General features: G+C 46.3%; 1 protein-coding gene across 1 annotated transcript; it reads right to left on the bottom strand.

The window, feature by feature from the left end:
* Positions 1-561: 561 nt before the first annotated feature.
* LOC116796349 (myosin heavy chain, skeletal muscle, adult-like) lies at positions 562-17,586 on the bottom strand. Its single transcript, XM_032706912.1, has 38 exons — positions 17,365-17,586; positions 17,134-17,277; positions 16,886-17,042; positions 14,173-14,200; positions 13,960-14,074; positions 13,782-13,874; positions 13,589-13,652; positions 13,398-13,496; positions 13,188-13,291; positions 12,948-13,086; positions 12,287-12,405; positions 12,039-12,188; positions 11,110-11,280; positions 10,016-10,325; positions 9,778-9,854; positions 9,434-9,521; positions 9,222-9,339; positions 8,815-8,938; positions 8,591-8,727; positions 8,231-8,486; positions 6,975-7,217; positions 6,580-6,756; positions 6,350-6,495; positions 6,172-6,262; positions 5,694-6,083; positions 5,414-5,540; positions 5,117-5,235; positions 4,420-4,616; positions 3,885-4,068; positions 3,633-3,798; positions 3,345-3,469; positions 2,897-3,205; positions 2,598-2,801; positions 2,227-2,352; positions 1,963-2,133; positions 1,770-1,874; positions 1,529-1,624; positions 562-905 (listed from the first exon to the last, which is right to left on the bottom strand). The coding sequence occupies exons 1-38, from the start codon at positions 17,569-17,571 to the stop codon at positions 750-752; spliced, it is 5,832 nt and encodes a 1,943-aa protein (XP_032562803.1). The 5' UTR covers positions 17,572-17,586; the 3' UTR covers positions 562-749.
* Positions 17,587-21,476: the final 3,890 nt, after the last annotated feature.

The following is a 21,476-nucleotide window of genomic DNA, read 5'->3' on the forward strand; positions in this document are numbered from 1 at the left end:
TGTGCTAGAAACTCAGCTTTTGTAGACATTGATCTGATTTATAGGAATTAAAGGAATTATCATAGAACTGTCACCAACCTTCTCCAGTTTTAGTCCATGGGAACGGTCTTCTAATTAAAATCAAGCAAAAATAGTGGAGACGAAAGAACACCTTCTGTCAGCTTCACAAAAACACATAAACTCTTTTGGTTATCAGCCCTCCACAAGTCTGTCTTGGATAGAGGCCAGCAAGAGGAGCAGCTCACACCTGCCAGTTGCACAGCTGGAAGGTGCTGAGGTGCTGTATGGGTGAATATAAGATGTTGTCTGGGATACAACAGTAGGAAGACTGAACTCACAGGAGTTCAGTCAAGAATTCTTGTCCTTGATTTCTCTTCATGTGATGTTAAATTTCTATTCATAACTCAGTTCCTAAGAAATAAAGAAGGGACAAGTAGTAAGGAACTAGATGACTAAAAGCTGTGTTGTGACATGGGTGAACAGAGGTATTATAAGGCAAAACTGTGACCAAAGACTAATGGTAATACAGATCTAACCTTTATAACTCTGACCAAAGACTAATGGTGATACAGATCTAACCTTTACAACCAGAAACAGATGAAAACACTGCTCATGGTGTTCACAGAAAGGAATCTACAAGTTTTATCATCTACGCATTGAAATGGCTACAAAGGCTAAAGATTGAAGGCAGTGACAGAGAGTTCACATTTTGTGCAGCACTCAGGTCACTTTGCTGCTTTGTGACATCCTCACTCTTCCTCTTCTATTTTCTTCCCATGCATGTCCCGGCTCTTCACTCGGAGCTTGTTGACCTGTGACTCTGCAATGTCAGCCCGTTCCTCGGCTTCCTCCAGCTCGTGCTGGATCTTGCGGAACTTGGAGAGGTTGACATTGGAGAGCTCCTCCTGTATGGGGAGAGGGAATTGGTGGTGAGGAGCCCAGGGCAGAGATTTCACTCCTCCTGCACCTCGGCCTTGTGGGGCTGCAGCTCTTCCCTGAGGGGAGGCACAAACCTCTGTCCCCCTTCCACCACTGCTCACATGTCAGCTCACCCCACCCTCCTCATCCTCCCCTTCCCAGGACCCCTCTGGGAAAAGCATCACCAGGACTGTGTCATACATGAGGAAGAACAGCTTTGTCACTTGGATTTGCCACTTGTGCTCTTGTTCTCCCACTACTTGCTGCCTCATTATCAGTGTCACTTATCAGGTTGAGAAAGATCCTGAAGCGTTCTGCTGCTGACTATTAGCAGAGATTCAGGAACTTCTCAGTGAGTGGATGTGGCCCCTGGGTTTGTTTGCTCTGACCTCCCATATGAAACAGGCTGTAGAACTTGCCTCAGTTGATCCCAGACTGCAAAGTGCCCAGAGCTCACCAAGGTCTCATGACACGACAGCAAAACAGCGAGGCCAAGGCTGTTGTGCCTTGGGAGTTTCTTTCAAGCCCCTTTCCTGGTGTTCAGCCTCATTCAATGCCTGTGCTGCCCCAATGGAAGGTGACCCTTGCCCATTCCTCCAGCAATACTTACAGCTTCCTCAGCCTGTCTCTTGTAGGATTTCACCTTCATTTGCAGCTTGTCCACCAGATCCTGCAGCCTGAGAACATTCTTCCTGTCTTCCTCAGACTAGAGGAGATGGTAAGGAGGAAGGAGAATGAATTCTTGGTTCTGCATCACACAGGATTAAGAAATCCCCTTGGGGATGGTGTGTGCAAAATGAGACTTGCTGTGAGAAAACTCTGTCTAAGCCCAAGGAGGCCTCCAGCCTTACCTGGTAGGTGAGTTCCTTCACCCTCCTCTCGTACTTGCGCACACCCTTCACGGCTTCAGCGCTGCGCTTCTGCTCAGCATCAACCTCCCCTTCCAGCTCCCGCACCTGCAATGAGAAGCCCATCCCTGCAGCTTCCCTGGGGGTGTCTCTCCAAGGGACGGGGTCACTCATGCACCAACACAGCCCTACTCACCCTGGCCTCCAGCTTCTGGATTTGCTTCTTGCCTCCCTTCAGGGCCAACTGCTCGGCCTCTTCCAGACGGTGCTGCAGGTCCTTCACTGTCTGGTCCAGGTTCTTCTTCATCCTCTCCAGGTGGGCACTGGTGTCCTGCTCCTTCTTCAGTTCTTCTGCCATCATGGCCGCCTGAGCAGAGCAAAAGGTCAAAGCCCTTGTGGGGCTGGAGACATTTTGGGGAGAATACATCCCCCATCAGCGATGAAAGGAGCCCCGACTCACATCTGTGATGGCCTTCTTGGCCTTCTCTTCAGCATTGCGGGCCTCCTGGATCGTATCCTCCATTTCGCTCTGTATCTGAGAAATGTCTGTCTCCAGCTTCTTCTTGGTGTTGATCAAGCTGGTGTTCTGTGCAACAGGAAAGACAGGAATGGTGCTGTCAGTCCAAATGCCTGCACACCAAGGCCTGAAAGTGCAAGTAGAGTTTAGGAAAATTTTAATGCAAGAGACTTGCATTAAACCGGGCATTGGAGGCTGGCTGGAGGGACAGCACATTTCATCAAGTATTTACACAGTAATCACTTACAAGGAGCGGGACAATCTCCCTCTTTTTTATCCTTTGTGGATGGGATTAATTTCCAGCAATGCCTGACCTGCGTATGGAGGAGCTGTGCACGTTCAGTGGCATCCAGGAGCTCCTGCTCAGCCAGTTTCCTTGACCGCTCCGTCTGCTCCAGGGCTGCCCGTAGCTCCTCAACTTCAGCCTGCAGCAGGTTTGCTCTGCGCTCCACCATGGCCACCTGCTCCTTCAGGTCATCCTGGGTCCTGAGAGCATCGTCCAAGTGTAGCTGGGTGTCCTGGAAGAGAGACAGGAGGAATTACAAGGCATCAGTGTGTGCTTGAGTGCCAAAAATATCAGGGCTCTCTCCATCTGTAGTTTTGCTGAACAGACCTTGAGCACTCCCTGTGTGTTTCGCAGGTTCTTTTGTGCCTCTGCAGCCTGGCGGTTGGCATGGCTGAGCTGGATCTCCATTTCATTCAGGTCTCCCTCCATCTTCTTCTTTAGCCTCAGGGCTTCATTCCTGCTCCTGATCTCAGCATCCAGGGTGCTTTGCATGGAGTCTACGACTCGGAGGTGGTTCCTCTTCAGCTGGTCGATCTCCTCATCTTTCTCTGCTATCTTCCTGTCAATCTCAGACTTCACCTGGTTGAGCTCCAGCTGCAAGCGCAGGATCTTCCCCTCTTCATGTTCCAGAGAGGCCTGGATATGCAGCAGGAACAGTGACTTAGACAACCACTTACTTTCTAAGCAATCTTTAATGGGAGTCTTAATGAAACCTAGGCTTCCTTTTCTGCCACATCTCCAAAACATTTACAATAATTTTTAGTAGTGTACGTACCTCAGCTTCCTCCAGGGAGGCTTGCAGTTCAGATTTCTCCTGCTCAACTTGCTTCTTGACTTTCTCCAGCTCATGAATTGCCTTTCCTCCCTCCGCAATCTGCTCCGTGAGGTCGGAAATCTCCTCTGTGGGAACAAAGACCAATGGCTTGCTCAGGCCCAGAGCAGAATGGGAAGGGCCCTGTCCCACCAGGGTGACAGGCATCTTTGCAGAGCTGCAGGCACAGACCCCGCAGCAATGCTCAGCTGGTGAGAAAGCCCATCCCGGAGCAGAGGGCCAGGGACTTACGCTGCAAGTTCTTGTTCTCCCGCTTCATTGTTTCCAGGTGGTCCAAGGACTCCTCATAGGCATTCTTCATCTTAAACAGCTCCGTGCTGAGGGAGCGAGACTCCTTCTGGGAGGCCTCCAGCTCAGCCTGCGTTTCCTCATACTTCTGCTTCCATTCTGCCAGGATCTGAAGAGAAACGGGGTGTGAGTAGGGATGTGGCCATCCCGGGGGGAGGCTCTGCCCAGGAGTCCCAGGGCTGGAGCCCAGAAGACCTTGTCAAAGTTCTTCTGCTTCTTGTCCAGAGCAGCGCAGGCAGCATTGGATCGCTCCACATCAATCATCAGGTCCTCCACTTCATTCTGCAGCCTCTGCTTTGTCTTTTCCAGGGAGGCACATTTGGCATTGACAGCTTCGACGTGTTCCTCTGCATCCTGCAGGCGCTGTGCCAGCTTCTTCCTGGGAGGACATAAGCACAGTGGCAGCTTAGAGCTTAGAAGGGAGTCAGTTCTGCACTGCCATGAGAGGGCAGTTGGCCACTTTGGGGGTTTTGAGCTGAGCACTTTTCGCAGATCCTAAAGGATCTGTCCTTTCTGTGTGCATTAGGCCTGTCTTTGCACTTCTAACCCTAAAGCCTATGCTTTCCCTTCCAATATACACTTTTTCCCTCCTCCCCTCTCTCTGCTTTGCACACAAAGACAGTATATCCCTGCCTTTATTTCAGCCCTGTCTCAGCCCACTCAGAGACTCCCATTTCCCTTGACCGCTCTCAGTCTTCTGCAGTCATTTCTCATCCCACTCCCCACGTACTTGGCCTCCTCGAGCTCCTCCGTGCGCTGAATCGCGTCCGTCTCGTATTTGGTTCTCCACTGGGCCACTTCGCTGTTGGCCTTGGACAGGGCGCGCTGCAGCTCCCCCTTGGCTTCCTGCTCCTCCTCATATTGTTCCCGGAGCAAGTCACAGTCGTGGCGAGCGGACTGCAGGGCGTGGGCCAGGGCGTTCTTGGCCTGTGGGGACATGGGCGTGGGTAACTCCAACACCTTCTTGAGATGCCTCTTGACACCGAAATTGGCAGTGGAACTAGAATGAACCTCTAATTAGGCAAATAGAGAGCTGGCATCTGACGGAGCCCTTACTGATGTGTCTGGCATCTGATGGAGCCCTTACTGATGTGTCTGGAGGATCAGGACATGTTAGTGACAGGTGCTCTGGGGACAGTAATCAGCTGTTTGTGTAAATGTTTTGACATGTGTGGCTGAATCCTGTCTTAGAGATGATCATCAGAATGGCAAGAAAGCCTTGTGGAGGATTTCCTCCAGCATCTAAAGCATCACACATCCTTCTCTCTCCAGCTCATGAGTAGAAGTTTGTGTACTATTGGTGTTTCCTCCAGTCCTACAGGTGTTTGGGGAAAGAACATGGAACCTGTCTTGGGTCAGACTACAGGATTCTCCAGATCCTGTATCCAGGGGTGATCCAGGCTGTGGACACTGGGGTGCTTCCATACCTTGATTTCTTCCTCTAGATGCCTCTTGAGTTCCTCAATCTGTTGGGTAAATCCTTGCTTGCCCCTAGACAGTTGAGAAATCAGAGCATCTTTTTCCTCCACCTGGCGGGAATATTCACCTGGGAAGGGTAAAGGGAAAAAAGGGAACCAGACTATTAGTCCTATGACCCTTTCTGCCTGTAAAGCCATGTAACCAGGAGTGGCCTGAGAAGTTATACCAGTTGTCACGTTGCACCCAAAGGTGTGCTCATGGTGTGCAGGTCCTCCCACTGCACTTCAGGAATGAGGATGTCTCACCTGACTCTGTCTGCAGACGAGCTCTTTGAGTATTGAGGTCATTGATCATGCGCTGATTCTGCTCCTCCTTCGTTTTTAACTCACTCAGCTGATCTTCCAGTGTGCGACACATCTTCTCCAGGTTTGCCTAGGGAGCAAAAAAAAGGGAAGGGAAGGAGATGAACGCCTGCACTCTGCCTCATTCTCACAGCAGGGATATTGTCTATGGGAATGTGACTGGTAGATGCAGCCTTTGTGCCACACCTTGGCCCTGCGAGCATGTTCTACTGCAATTCCATACCTTGGCTTTGGAGACAGACTCCATGTTACTGGCCAAGTCATCAATCTCCATCTTGAGCTCACTCTTCTCCTTCTCCAGCTTCTGCTTGACGCGCTGCAGGTTGTCGATCTGCTCCCCCAGCTCAGCTGTGCTGTCCGCGTGCTTCTTGCGCAGGGCGGCAGCCGTGGCTTCGTGCTGCAGCGTGGCCTCTTCGAGGTCCCGGCGCATCTTCTGGAATTCTGCCTCCCGCTTCTTGTTCATCTCCACCTGAGCTGCCGTCGCCCCTCCTGCTTCTTCCAGGCGCTCGCTGATCTCCTCCAGCTCCCTGGACAGGTCAGCCCGATGCTTCTCTGCTTTAGCGCGAGAGGTTCGCTCGGCCTCGATTTCCTCCTCCAGTTCCTCAATACGGGCCTGGAGAACACGAGGGACCCTTCACACCCGTGCCCTCCTCCTCCCTGAGCCGAGCCTGGGGCAGGCAGGGGAAGGAGCAGACACTTGCCTGCAGCTCCTTGATCTTCTTCTGTAGTTGCATGCCCAGGGCTTGTTCATCCTCGATTTTGCTCTGGATCTGGCTGATTTCAAAGTCTTTCCTTTGGGCAAAGCAAAGTGGGTTACAGCTCAAAGGAAAAAGACAAGAGCTGCAGCCCAGCACTGAGGTGCCCCAGGGCCACACTTACTTCTTCAGTTTCTCATCCAGCTGCTGCTTATCATTCTCCAGATCCATGATGCTGTCCTGGGCCAGCTTCAGGTCTCCTTCCAGTTTCCTCTTGGCTCTCTCCAGGTCCATGCGCAGTTTCTTCTCTTGCTCCAGGGACCCTTCCAGCTACACAGAACAAGGCCATCAGTGCTCCACCAGCCAGCTCAAACTCCATACCTGTCTGTTCCTGCTGTGTGTCCGTGGGCTTACATCGTCCACTTGCTGCTCCAGCTTGGTCTTGGCTTTGGTCAGTGTATTGACTTTGTCCTCTTCTACCTGCAGGTCATCCAGGGTCTGCTGATGGGCCTCTTGGAGGGCTTTCTTCTCTTTTGTCAGCTTGGCGATGGTCTCGTCCAGGGCTGCCATCTCCTCTGTGAGGTTTTTCACCTACAAATATGAGCACTTATCAAAATCAGTTGAAAACTTGCTTGGTGATTCAGGGGAATTCTCCCTCTGCTGTGCTTAGCCACAAGTCGTGCTTTTCTTTTCACTGCTTAGGTCAGGCCCAACTCATGTGCTTGAAAGCCAACACATCCTTAGGTTGCTCCTTTGCTCCTAGAAACAATGATTTTTTGACCCTTTAATGTAACTCCCCGTGTGCGTACCTTGTTTTCTGTTGCATGCTTTTCCTTCTCCACCTTGGCCAGTGTTAGCTCAAGGTCATCAATATCTTTCTTCAGCTCTGAACATTCATCCTCCAGTTTTCTCTTCTTGGCTGTCAGCTCAGCATTGATTTCCTCCTCATCCTCAGCCCTTTCAGTCACTTCCTTAATTTTGGCTTCCAGCTGGATTTTGGTTTTGATGAGCTGGTCACACCTTTCCTCAGCATCAGCCAGGCTATCTGCTTCCTGGAGGGGAGACAGAATTTTGTCGGTTGTAGTATTTTGAACTTTCTGTGCTCTGTCTTTTGTATCACTGGGTAGGCTTGTGTTAAAATGGGAGCTGAACCTGACTTTCAAGCCCAGCAACTGGAAAATCTTGACTGGTGTTTAATTACTGTAAACCTCATCATTTGGAATCAATATTTATTCTATAATTTCTGTGTCTCCTAAATATGCCTCGCTGGTTGAGTGTCCATGACAATGCTTCATAGCACAAACACAAAAGCACAACCGAACAGTGGTTACTTCCATCACTAATTTCGTCAGGAGCAAGGGCTTAGTGTTTGGGTTTTTTTTTCTGATGGAAAATGCACCTAGCAGCTTTTTCTTTTTAATTGTCTCAACAAAAGTCTTAAAATATTTGGGATGTAATGGCTTTTACATTTCTGACAATAAATTAGTTGAGAGAGGTACTTATCACTTTCCTACAGGCATTAAAATTCCTGCAAGACCAATAAAGTTCTTGCCCTCATCTACCTCTGTGGCTTCTTTAAAGACCACATCAAGCATTTCCTCAACTAGTTGATCACTTTATTTGGTGTTAAGAAACTGCCTTTTCCTAATTGAGTTTGAATAGGAAGTATCTGTGTTTCTGAAAGTAATCAAGGCCTTCTAGTGTAGCTGTAGATGGGAAAAGTGTGTGCTTCCCTGGTTTGCCTTTACTGCATTAGACAGAAGCACTTCTTTGAAAGCTGAGATGTTTCCCTTCCAGTTCAGAGCTCTCAGATGTGCAGCACATGTTGGCTGCTGTTTCATGGCTCTTTCCTCAGACAGCAGGAATGATGAGTGTCGTGTGGGGCTGCCATAGGTCCCACCCTGCCCATGCCAGTGCCTGTTTCCTCAGCATTACAGTGCCTTAGAAGGTGTGATTTAGACTGTTTTCTACTACCCATCAGTTCCTGCGAGTTACTGCGTAGGATAAGACGCCTTCTGACAGTTTATCATTCTTTTTCCAGGGAGAAACAAACAGTGATACTCACAGCCTGCACTTGGAGCTGCAGGTCATTTTTCTCCTGCACCAGTGCTACCATTTTCTCCTCCAGTTCCTTCCGCTTTGCCTCAGACTTTGCAAGCTCTTCCTTGGTTTTCTCAAACTCCTCCTTCATGTTGGCCATCTCCTTCTCAGACTCTGCACTCTTCAGCAAGGGCTTGATCTTGAAGAACAGCTTCATCCAGGGCCAGTGTTTGACGTTCATGAATGAACGAATGTTGTACTGGATGCAGAAGATGGACTCCCTGAAAATGAATTCACATGGTTACTGAATATTCTGTGTTTGGTGAAATTAAACTCAATTAGCTGACTTCCAGTAGAACACAACAAATGATTGAGAAGTATCTACCTCCTTTCCACCATTTTCTTGTACTCGACTCTCATCAAGAAACCTCTGCATCTGGCTTGTATCATGGTCATGATCTCTGCTAGTTTCTCATCTCTCATCTCCTCCAGCACACCTATCAGCCCAGCTTTGAAGAACACCTTGAAAAAAGGCAAGATTGTAATACGTTGGTCTTGGGTAGTGCATGGCTGGGGGACACAGTGTTTGAATACAGGACTTCATTCTACCTTGGTGTGACCAAATCTGTACTGGGTGTGGTCAACATCAATGGACCCAAGAAGCTTCTCAGAAGCCTTCTTGTTGTCCATGAACTGACCCTCTGGGATAGCACTGGCATTAAGCACTCTATATCTGTAGAAGAAAGCAGAACATGGAGAAATGCACATTTCTGAAACTGTGACTGTAGCTCACAGCCTACTCAGCAATAGCTGAGTAATGTCAGCTTTTAGAGAGGGCATCCTCTCAAGACAGTGAAAGTGAACCTTTCACACCATTATCTCAGAACCCAAGAGAATCCTACAATCAACATAAAATAAATCATAATTTCACAATTAAACCTGTCAATGTAAAATGTTTCAAGTTTTTAAGATGATCAGGCTTGGTCTGAATGGGCAGAAAGGTGCAGTGCTCTTACCTCTGTTTGAAGTCAGCATAGAGGACTCTGCTGGGGAACCCTTTCCTGCAGATCCTGATCCCTTCCAACACGCCGTTACAGCGCAGCTGGTGCAGCACCAGCTCATGCTCCATGGCACCTGACAAAGACCAGCATTAGTGACTACTCCGCTCTTTGACACTCAGGAAAGGAGCTTCTGCTGCTTAAGTTTTCCTCCTCTTGGGTGTCCTTACCAGGTGTTTTTGTTTCATTTGGGATGATGCAGCGTACAAAGTGAGGGTGGGTGCTCCTCAGGTTGGCCATCAGCTTGTTTAAATTCTCCTATGAGATTACAAGGTGAAGTTTAGATTAAATTGAGGAATAATCTCATGCTGACTATGATGTTCATGTAAAAAGTGAGTGTTTCTTTCTGTGTCTTGACATACAAGAAATGCATGATTATTTTGGTGTAAAATTTCTATAAATATGAATCTGGGTCTTCTCCAGGAATTACAGGCATCTCCTCTCATATCAATTCCACTCAATTCCTGTGTTATTTCAGAGGAAATTTTAATGAGGCAATGGATTCTACTCTTACCCTGAAAAGAGCTGAGACAGTCTGGAAAGAAGAACCCTTCTTCTTGCCTCCTTTCTTGCCACCACCACCACCACTGTCTGTATATCAAAGTAAAAAAAAAAAAAAAAAAAGTATTAGAATGTGGATATTGCAATTAGGAAATACAGAACACAAAGTAGCTTTACAATTTTAGTGTTTGTGGCTTTAAATCTGAGAAAAATTTCTCCCACACTGAAAATACAATTTTCACTGAACTGACCTGCATCTGCTCCACCATAGTTGGCAAAGAGTAAAGCCAAGGTCTTGACAGATGATTTCTGGTACAGCCCAATGACAGTTTCATTCAGGGGGTCCTTGTTCTTCTCCAGCCACCCAGTGATGTTGTAGTCCACTGTGCCAGCGTAGTGCACCAGGGAGAAGTGGGCCTCAGCCTTGCCTTTGGCAGGTTTGGGCTTCTGGAAGTTGTTGGACTTGCCCAGGTGCTGGTCATAGAGCTTGTTCTTGAAAGAGGTGTCAGTTGCCTTGGGGAACATGCACTCCTCTTCCAGGATGGAGAAGATGCCCATGGGCTGGAAGGTATCACAGGAAATGACAAATAAAGATGATAATGGAAATGTCCAAGGCCACATTGGATGGGACACTGATCAACCTGGTCTAGGGCAAAGTGTCCCTGTCTCTGGCAGGGGGTTGGAACGAGATGTTCTTTAGGTTCCCTTCCAATCCAGACCACTCTGTGATTCTATGACAGTGACAGATGTTCTAAGCCTGTGCTACGAACATCAAAGGTACTACTGGGGTGCTTTAGCATCCCAGCCTGGATGAGGGCCTGGCTTTGTCAGGAGTTGTTCTCAGGCAGGGAGCCTATTTCTGCCTTCCCTTTGCCTCCCTGCAGCCAATCTTCATGGAACTGGTAAGGATGTCTGTCCAGTGCACATTGGAATTGGTGCAGAATTAGAGGGAGCAGTGCTAAACACAAACATAATTGGGAAAAGAGCCACAAGAGGCCCTGTGGTTGTGGGAGGTCCAGTGAGATGATACTTATTGCCCAGATTTGTCTGTGGACTTCAGATTTGAGCCTTCAAAGGAAAAAGAAAAGGAGACTGACTTTGCTTTGTTTTAACAGCACTCTCACTCTTGGTGAGAGTCCAGGCTACTTTTCCAAGCTTGAAGACCAGAAAATGCAGGACTGATGACACAGAGGTGCATTTCTCAATTTCTCTTCCCCAGACTAAACTAAATTTCAGTGCAAAATATTTTGCTTAACTGATGCTGCATGTCTGGCTCTGAGCTGAACCTGCCTCAGAAACATCACATAATTCCAGCATTCATCATACATGTGTATGGGAGAGGTACCTTCTCAATGAGCTCAATGCAGGCAGCCAGGTCCATCCCAAAGTCAATGAATTCCCACTCAATTCCCTCCTTCTTGTACTCCTCCTGCTCCAGCACGAACATGTGGTGGTTGAAGAACTGTTGCAGTTTCTCATTGGTGAAGTTGATGCACAGCTGCTCAAAGCTGTTGAACTGCCCAAAGCAAGGAAAGGTGCACAGGTTCTCAAAGCGTGCCAAACACCACAGGCCTTTGCTGGCATTCTCCTAAGGCTGGTTGAAGTTCCCCAGCTGAAACACCATCCCCAACCCTACTGTCCCAGCCTGTGTTTCCTTAGCAGGGCTTCTATTGTACCACTCCCTGGCCTTAAAGGATTTTTTTATTGTTACCTCTGAAATCAAGCTACAATTCTTTTTCCCTGTGCTACTCAACAGCAAATCCTTTGGTAACCTCCATTGGTTATGTGTAGCTGGGTAGCTGCTCCATTGGGTATGTGTTGCAGGTTTCTGACCTCCTGGACAGTGGAAACCTCCTCAGTGTCCCACCCAAGGACTTCTCTGCCCTCACATCAATAATCTGGGGGTTTCTGTGCTCAGAAAACATGCTGGGAGCTTGCCCATGGCACAGCCTTTCCTTGGTTTTCCAAGAGCATCCAGCCCTTTGGCCCAAAGCTGTGTGAGCCTTAGTCCTCGAGCTCCCTCTCTGTTTGCAAAGCCTGAGACCTTTGCGAGCTCACGGGCCTCTGTTTGCCAGAAAGGCAATGTTAGAATTGGTGTTTGTCAGCAAAGCCTTTTGAGGGGGCTACAGTGACAGAGAAGAGGGAGGGGCTCCTAGAAAACATCAGATGAGAAGGATAAACTTTTGAATCCTCTCAAAAAGAAGTGTGTATCTGAGTCCTCATGACCCCTCCTCGCTCCTCGCTTGACTAGGGTGTCAAATCCTTGTTCCTTACATCAAAGATCTCAAAGCCAGCAATGTCCAGCACACCAATGAAGTACTGCCTGGGCTGCTTTGTGTCCAGCTGTTGGTTGATGCGAACAACCATCCACAGGAACATCTTCTCAAACATAGCCTTTGCCAGGGCACCCACTGAATTGTTCACCTAAAGCAGAGGAGACAGGACCAGAGTTCCCTCCCGGGGTCACAGAAGAATGCTCATGTACTCTCTCAAGCCATGCATTGTCAACCTCCAGATTTTACCTGTGTCACGTTTTGACCTTTGGTCACATACTCATTCCCAACCTTGACTCGGGGATAACACAAGGCCTTCAGAAATTCAGCTGAGTTAAGGCCCGTCAGGTAGGCAGCCTTGTCAGCCACTAGAGATGGGGAAAGGAAGAGAAAAGTATTTCATGGATGGTGTTCATATTTTAGGAATGGAAGAGCATTTATCTGATCGCATACAGAAAGCCTGGGAAGAAATGTGAATTGTGCAAGCTAATGATGGCCTTCTTTGAAAGCAAGAAAAGGTATGGCTTAGATAGGAGTAGCTTGAACCTGGAATTTCCCAGAAGAATCCCAAAAACCTCTAGTAATGCATGAGGTGAGCATGCGGTGGCACGTGGATTTCTGGGTAGCAAAGCTTAGGGGAGTTATTTCACCAAAAATACAATTGGACATCATGGTTTCTTAATGGTTGAAGGGTTTCAAGAGAGAGAAAGACAATCACTGGACAGAATAATGGAACTTCCCATGGCTGAGAAAACACCTCTACATTGAGATGGACTATATACAAAGATGGGTTACTCAGTGTTGTATGTGGAGACTCAGCCCAACAGAGGTCTGTCTTTGGAGGCTTAACATATCATCTCTGGAGACAGACAAGTGCTTTAAACAAATCAGTCACTGAATTTGCTGATACCTTCTGTGCCATCAGGCTCTGCCTGCTCCTCTCGTTGTTTCTGCTTGAACTTCAGGTTCCCGTAGTGCATGACAGCCCCTGTCAGCTTGTAGATGGCTGTTTTCTCATCAGGAGTGAAGCCCAGGATGTCAATGGCACTCTGCAGTAAAAAAGCGTGAATTCGAACACATGTCCTTGGGGGGTCAGCGATATCACCCTCGAGATATGCACAGTAGAGACCTCTTTGCTGTGTTAACTCACATCTGTTGCCATCAGCTCCTCCTGGTCATCAATGCTGGGAACAGTGACCTCCCCTTGACTCACATAGTGGAAATCATAAGGGTTGGTGGTGATGAGGAGCATGTCTGAAAGCAGGAAGAGGCAAGGCACAGGCTTAGTTTTGCCAAGCAAGTGACAGAGGGAACTGTTGCTCAGGGTTCATCCTCAAAAAGCCATAATGCTCCTTCCTACCAATTAGCTCTGGCTTCTTGTTGGACATGATCTGATAAAAGATGTGGTAGCTTCTTTCTGCCTTGAGCTGGAAAGTGACTCTGGACTTCTCCAGCAGATCTGCCCAGGAAGGTAGAAAGAGTTAGGTACAGCAATGCACATGGAGGTGGGAATTTGGGAAGGGATTGGACCAGTCCAAGAGAGTCTCTTACAAGTTTCAATATCAGCAGAAGCCAGTTTGCCTGTGGGCCCAAAGTGGATTCTGATGAATTTGCCCTGTTAAGGAGAAGCAGCAGCATTTGAATCTGGATGGTTTCGTCTGACATCTCTTTTACATGGAGACCTGCTCAGGCATCACTTGTCCTGCCATGAGAGGGAGAGATTTTGTCCAAGTCACCAACTCACAAAGCGCGAGGAGTTGTCGTTCCTCACGGTCTTGGCATTTCCAAAGGCCTCCAGCAGTGGGTTGGCACTGATGATTTGATCCTCAAGCGTTCCCTGCAGGGGGAAAATTATTCACCGACTCTGTTGAGTCGACAGGGTAATGACAGCCCAAGTGTCCAGTCTGTTCTTCCTGACTCACCTGCATTTTGCCTGATGTCTGCTCCTCCTTTTTCTTCTCCCCGCTGGCTGCAATTGTTGCAAAGTACTGGATGACACGCTTTGTGTTCACAGTCTTCCCGGCACCGGATTCTCCGCTGTCAGAGCAAGGAGAGAAGCAGAGAGCGTGTGGTCAGGCAGGAGGGGCCCTGGCCCTGGGCAGCCCCTCAGGGACCTGAGCAGGGGGTGTACGTACGTGATCAGGATGGACTGGTTCTCCCGATCTGGGAAAGAGGCAGAAATGAAGAGATTATTAGTGCAGTGGCAATAGGCAGCTAATTCCTTTCATAAATGTCTCTACTGTCACCACTTTCAAACATTTTAATGTTCCTAGCTGCAGCTGGGAAGCTGATATGTTAGCCCTGATATGCTTGGCAGGTGTAGCAAATGTGCTTCTTTTTCTGGATATTCTCTTCATGTTAACCTGCTCATTTTCTTTATGAAAATGATTTCAGCTAAGGAGCAGTTTTGTAGAATTGCTGATTAAATGATCTATCAGTCAGCTGAGGTGAACAGGATCATGTGTTTCTCATAAGCTTTACAACACAAGCAACAACTACTCATCAGTCCGAAGGCCCCTAAATGTTTTTTGTGTCAGTAGCCAGTTGATTGTTGCATAAAGAAAGTCATGGAAACTTCATAAATCTTTACCAGAACAGTCTCTCATGCTCTAGAATATTGAAATTTTGATACTTCCAGACCTCAATTTGATGTTTGTGTGTGCAGTAGCTTGGGCTGAGTTTGCTTTCCAGAATTTTGTCTGGTTGCTTTTTTAACCCATGCTCACCTCTTTTTGTCTTGCTTCAACTTTTATCATTCGATCTGCTGCATTTTTAAACTATTTAATGATGAAAGAAAAAAATGTTCCTCATGGTGAGCTTGTTTTTTCCTGTACTCTGTCTTGTCTATTCACCTTCTCTATGCCATGCATAACTTTATAAAGTAGCAAAAATCATTTTTCTACAGTTACCAGACATCCTATTCTACCTTAGGGAAGCCTTTTCATCTTCATCTTGACCTCTTCCATTTGACAATGTTCTTTTGTGAAGAAGGAAGGCTGGAAATGCACGCAGCACACAAGGTGCAGATACTCCTTTGTAACAACCATGATATAATGATGCTTTCTGTTTTGGTCTCTGCTTCTTGCTCAGTGATCTTCAATTTCCAACTTTTTATCTCATACATTTATTATCATTGAGACCAAATGTTTGAAGCAGTATTTAAGGATATTTATAACAGAAGCAGCAGTTCTCGTCAATGTGGTTTTTTTTTCCCAGTGTCAATTGTTTTACACTCTTGTTCACAAAAATTTGTTGCACCATCACTGAATAAAAACTTAATGTCATAAAGTCCCCTTGAAATTCTTCACTGTTAGACTGTATCTTTACTGACCTGAAGGACTTAGTCAAATCAGAAATATTGTCATAATTTCCAGATCATTTTAAAAAATGTTGAACAGCTTAAGGCCTAGGACAGATTCCTGTGCGATTTCATTGACTAAATCTTTGCACTATGAAAACTGTAAAAAATATTTTTACTACGTCTTCCATATTTTTAAGCAGTTCTTTTTGAATTTTCTCAATTCTATAACTATTACTGAATGCAAGTATAAAAAATATGTTAAGAATAGCTGCTTTGCAGCTGTACTGAAGTATTTCATTGAATTCAGATTACCTCGACCAGCTCTCCTTTGTTAAAATAATCAGCAGTTTTTTAAGGCAAGACTTGTCTTTTAAAAGAGTGCATCTTTTTTCTGTATCTTCATAAGTCACATAAATTGACGTGCCTAGTAGTTGATTTAGAGCCTGCTGGTGATTCGACTTCTACAGAAATGAATCTTACTGGGTGTACTGCTGGCTTGTGGACAGCTTGTTTTCCAGCAGGACCCCCAGGCCCCTCGCAGAGCTGCTTTCCCCCCAGATCAACCCCCAGCTTGTGCTGGTGCACAGGGTTGTTGCTTCACAGGTGCAGGGCTCTGCACCCACTTATGTTGAATTGCAGACAGGTTCTCTCTGCCCATCTCTGTAACATGCACAGCCCTCAGGGGAATCAGCCACTACTCCCAGATTTGTGTCATCAGCAAACTTGTTTAGAAGGCACCTACCCCCTCATCCAAGTCATGGAGGAATTAAACAGTGCTGGGCCCAGTATTGACCCATGGGGGACACCACAGTTGACAGACCTCCAAGTAGACTCTGAGCCACTACTGAAGCCCTCTAAGACTTGCTGTTTTGACAGTACTCAATCCACCATCTACTTGTCCAGCCTGCTCTTCCTGAGCTTGCCTATGAGGATATCATAGGCAACAGTGTCAAAACCCTTGCTGAAGTTCAGGTAGACAACATCCACTGCTCACCCTCACCCCTCCGTGCAGTTGTCCCAGTGTAGAAGGCAATCAGGTCAGGTAAGCATGATTTCCATTTGGTGAATCCACGCTGACTACTCCTGACCATCTTCTTGTATTCCTCATTCTTAGAGATGGCCTCCAGGATGAGCAGTTCTAACACCTTTCCAGGGATTAAGGTGAGGCTGACAGCCCTGCAGCTTGTTGGATCCTCCTTTTTGCCCTTTTTGAAGACTCTTGAGACATTTGCTTTTTCTGGTCCTCACAATCCTCTCTGGACTGCCATGACCATTCAAATGAGAGACAGAGGCCAAGATGTGGTGTCCTCCAGTTCCCTCAGAGTTCACAGGTCCATCCCATCAGGGCCCAGGCATTTGTGGATGTCAGGTTTGACTAAATGGTCTCTAACGCAATCCTCAACCAAGGCAAAATCTCACTATTTCCAATGATGAGAAAGCATCACCCTCACAACAACATTAAACTAAACTCAGCAGTGAAAAGACTTTTTTTCCTCTTCTGCAAGTGTTCACAGACAAGTAGTTTTAAAGAAAACTGAGTAACTCACCAGTCAGCATGAACTGATAGGCGTTGTCAGAGATGGAGAAGATGTGTGGAGGGGCCTCCTGGCGCTTCTTGCCTCGGTAGGCCAACACCACCTCCGGGTTGTACACGGGCAGCCACTTGTAGGGGTTGACAGTGACGCAGAAGAGACCCGAGTAGGTCTGCGAGGAAGGGACACAGCACGTTGGCTTCCCCTGGGCCTGGCAGAGCAGTTCCTCCAGCTGCCCAAAGGAAGCTGCTGCTGCCACTTACGTAGATCATCCAGGCTGCGTAACGCTCTTTGAGGTTGTACAGCACAGCGGGTTCGTGGAGGTGGGTCATCATGGCCATGTCCTCGATTTTGTCGTACTTGGGAGGGTTCATGGAGAAGACTTGATCTTCCTTCACGGTCAGGGTCTGCCAAAGAATAGAGAGGTTCATGTATGTCATCTAAGAACCCAAAGTGGGAACGACATTTTATTTGTAAATCTTGCATTTACTCACCTCTCCCCCTTCAGTCTTGACAGTGACCTTGCCTGCATCCTTACTCTCAATTTTCCCTTTCACAAAGGATTCTTTAGGATGAACCACAAAGACGGATGTCTTGGCATCAAAAGGCTTGTTCTGGGCTTCGATTCTCTCCTTTTCTGATTTTCGGAGGTAAGGAGCCGCCTCCCCAAAGATGGCCAACTCAGCATCTGCAGACGTCATGTCTGCACTTTACTGAAGGCACGTCAGCAGAGAACCCTGAGGGACAAAACAAATGTAGCATCCACAGATCATTAATGTATCTTGCTTGCAAGGACACCTTTTCCAATGCTTTCAAATGTAGCACATACTAGAATTGCTAAAACTGGCAAAAAACCCAGAAGAGAAAAATATTGTTTCATCTTTGATCAATATAGAATAACCTTTTAAAAATTCTTGTTATTTGTTTCTTATGACACTGTGCAGATTGTACTTTGGCTTTATGGGTTGTACCATCATATTTGAGAATATGAAATACATTAAAGGAACGTTGTTATTCTAATATGAAATATAATAAAAAAAAGAGTACAGATAGAAAATATACGACTGCCTTGAAAGCAGATGGAAAAACTTAGTTCGAGACCAGTTTCAAAGGGAAAAATATATTGCATAATATGCAATAATGGGGGATACTTAATTTCAGCAAATCACTAGACACAGTGCACTTACCTTGAAACTGTTCTAGGAGACAGGGCAGAGCACTGCAAAGACACTTTTATAGAGTCTGGTTGGCAGATGCTCTGGATTCTTCCTCTTTCTTCGGTCAAAACATTTTTTGGCAAACATTATTTGGCAAGGCATTGTCTGGCAAACTGAACTAAGGGCATAATTGTCATTTGATTTAAGGAGATATAATTAGAAATGTTTTGTATCTTACCAATGCTGTGAATGTATTGACTATAAATAATTTGTCTAGAAACATAAGGACAGAATCTCAATTAGTCAAAGCACTTGGAGAACTTGGATGTAGGACCAATAGATTATACTGCTGCATTTCCAGTAATTTCCTCCTGGACTCAAGGCAGACTTTTGTTGCATAACTGTGGTGCAACTTTGATACATCCTCAGTCCAGGACTTGCACCCCATCACAAGCATCTTGTACTGTCACTTGAGCTGCTTTAAACAGTGTCAGTTCTAAACACGCTCTTCTCCTGGTCATTGGCATTTTGACTGCTAAAAGAGCTCAGAGGATAAAGCTCAGGGAAGAGCACAGGGGCAAGGTCAGAACAAATGGTGTCTGTGATCCAAGGAGATCCAACACCAAGCAGTGGCCTGGGCATGAACGGCTTGTTCCAAGGAGAAGCACACACTTCTTTGAAGTGCAAAACCAGAGCTCACCTGTGGGCTCCCTGTGCAGTGGAGGGGAGAGGCTGATGGAAACACTCTTTGTCCTGCCCAGGAGGAGCCCAGAAACAATCTGTGTAAAACAGTGAGTGCAGGGGCACATCAGAAGCCCTGTCTCTCTGGGCAATGGGCTGACTGTCTCTCGGACTGCCTTGGACATACGGAACTTAGAGAACAGCAGCACAGAATGGTTTGGGTTGGAAGGGACCTTAAAAGAATAATCTAGTGCAAGACTGCTACTGGGCAGGGATATCTCTGACTAGATGAGGTTGCTCAAAGCCCCATTCAGCTTGAGCTTGCACACTTCCAATGATGAGGCATTCCTGTAATCTGGGGCCAGTCTGTTCCAGTGTCTCACTGGCCTTGTCTTAACACATGTCACTCTTATATTTAACCAGAATCTACTTTCTCTCCAATACGCTGACCTCAACACATGGCTTGGTGTCACCAGCAGACTTGCTGATGGTGCACTCAATCCCACTGTCCATGTCCCTGACAAATATGGTAAATAATGCTGGTCTCAAAACAAAGCCCTGGGGGACACCACTTTTCACTGGTCTCCACATGAAATTCAAGCCACGACTCTTTGAGCGTGATCATCCAGACAATGTACCATAGCATATTTTCCAGGAGGATCTGTTCCATGATCTTGCCATGCACAGCGGTGAGACTGACTGGCCTGTAATTCCCTGGGTCTTCCTTATGCCCCTTTTTAAGTGGGGATTTTGTTTCCCCTTTTTCAATCAGTGGGAACTTCATCAGACAGCCATGACTTCTCAAGTGTGAGGGATAATGGCTTACAGGGGGATGCATCTTATCAGGGCAATCTCTCACCTCTTCTTCCTTGACTGTCCTTTCTGAGCAGTTTATAGCTGTCAGTCAGAGCATTCCAATCACATGATCCATCCCAACAAGTTTCTGTGGTAGCAATCAGGCCATAGTGCCCACCTGGGCAGTGGCAACCAGCTCCTTCTGTTTGTTTCCCACACTATGGCACTGGTAGAGAGGTGCTTCGGCTGGGCCACATCCCCTGTTAGAGGAGTTTGCCCTAATTCCTTTAAGACAATACACTGGTGTTTCTCTGTTTCTTGCTAAAGTCTCAGCAGCCCCTGGCTCTTCTCAAGTGATTTCAACTCCATTCTCTTCCCTTGCTAAATAGAGTTCAATGTGTCATTAATGAAGATACCAAGTAGTATTGATTCCAGTATGAACCCCTGAGGGACACTACTAATTTCCACTTGGACATTGAGTCTTGGACTATAACTTCTTGGATGCAGCTATGCAGCCAATTCCTTATGCATCTAACAGTCCATCCAGTGGTACCTCAGCTCTCCAATTTACTGGCAAGGATGTTGTGAGGGACCATATCAGAGGCCTCATAGAAGTTCAGGCTGATGACCTCAGTCGCTCTCCCTTGTCCATTAAAGCAGTCACTCCATCGTAGAAGGCCACTAGGTTAGTCAGGCACAACTGACTCTTCATGAAAGAAGACTTAGAATTTTCTTAACAACCATTGTTCCTTCCATGAAGATGTTGGGAAAACCCTGTTCCTTACATCAAAGATCTCAAAGCCAGCAATGTCCAGGACACAATGAAGTACTGCCTGGCCTCTTCATGTCCCGCTGTTGGCTGATGTGAACAACCATCCACAGGAACATCTTCTCAAACACAGTATTTGACAAAGGTGCACCTGAAGAAAAAGGAAAATGCACAAAGTTACTGCACAGAGAAATATTAACAAATTTTAGATTTCTGAAGAGAAATGTATTCCTAGTATTTTACTATGTATTCCTGTATTTTACTTCCTCCGTAGTTTGACCTTTGGTTACAAATTTATTCCCAGCTTTGACTTCAGTATAACATAGGATCAGAGCAGCTCTGCTGAGTACAGACCCTTGTCAGCAACTGAAAGACAAGAGAGATAAATTAAAAATTGATCTTTGGACATGGACTGGAACTTGATCGTTGTGTGTGTATGTGTCAGAAATGCCCTTAATGTTCAAAATTCTTGATTGCAAATCTTTTGATCTAGTGTCACAATCAATGCTGAACACAGGAAAGCTATGAAAGCCATGAAAGCCAATATTGGTATTTTTCTGAATGCAGTTATCAGTAAGAAAACCTTCCTTGAATATTTTAACACGTTTATAAATGAGTTATTTTAATAACTTTCACTTTAAAAAGTCATTAAGATTACAACCAGACTTCTTAGTCACGGTCTAAGAAAGTTCTTATATTTCAATAGGCCGTGGTCTGTACTGTCATTAGGAGAAGGATATACATGCCAAAGCAAGGTCTAGAGCCTATGTATGAAACTAGGGACATTTTGTCTTCTTAAAACTTGTCAAAATTCTCTCTGTGTGCCAAATGGTAAAATGCATGAAAATATCCCATCAAAAAACAAACTGAAGGAGCACCATTTAGTAAGAGATGCCAGGGAGCAGCGAATCAGGTTCACAGATTCATGTACACTAAAAGAAACATTATTTAGTTTTCACATGATTAAGCAATAGCTTTTGTCCTGTCTGGGAAAAAAAAAAAAAAGTATTTCACAAAACTGATTTCTTTATTAAAAGGTTAGTTGCTAAGGATTTTCTGTGCCATGCACTTCTGCCTGGTCCTACCATTGTTTCTGCTTGAACTTCAGGTTCCTGTAGTGCATGACAGCCCCTGTCAGCTTGTAGATGGCTGTTCCCTCATCAACAGTGAAACCCAGGTTGTTATGACACAATGTTGTTAAAGG

Source organism: Chiroxiphia lanceolata, chromosome 19, assembly GCF_009829145.1.
Source record: "Chiroxiphia lanceolata isolate bChiLan1 chromosome 19, bChiLan1.pri, whole genome shotgun sequence".
NCBI classification, from domain to species: domain Eukaryota; kingdom Metazoa; phylum Chordata; class Aves; order Passeriformes; family Pipridae; genus Chiroxiphia; species Chiroxiphia lanceolata.

Bases quoted from the DNA above. Each gene is read 5' to 3' on its own strand.
- LOC116796349 (XM_032706912.1), bottom strand. From the start codon at position 17,571: ATGACGTCTGCAGATGCTGAGTTGGCCATCTTTGGGGAGGCGGCTCCT. The intron at 9,855-10,015 runs GTCAGTTCAGTG...TTTGATATACAG, and splicing joins CTATGGTGGAGCAGATGCAG to ACAGTGGTGGTGGTGGTGGC. The intron at 6,084-6,171 runs GCAAGTGTCTGC...CGTGTTCTCCAG, and splicing joins AGAAGATCAAGGAGCTGCAG to GCCCGTATTGAGGAACTGGA.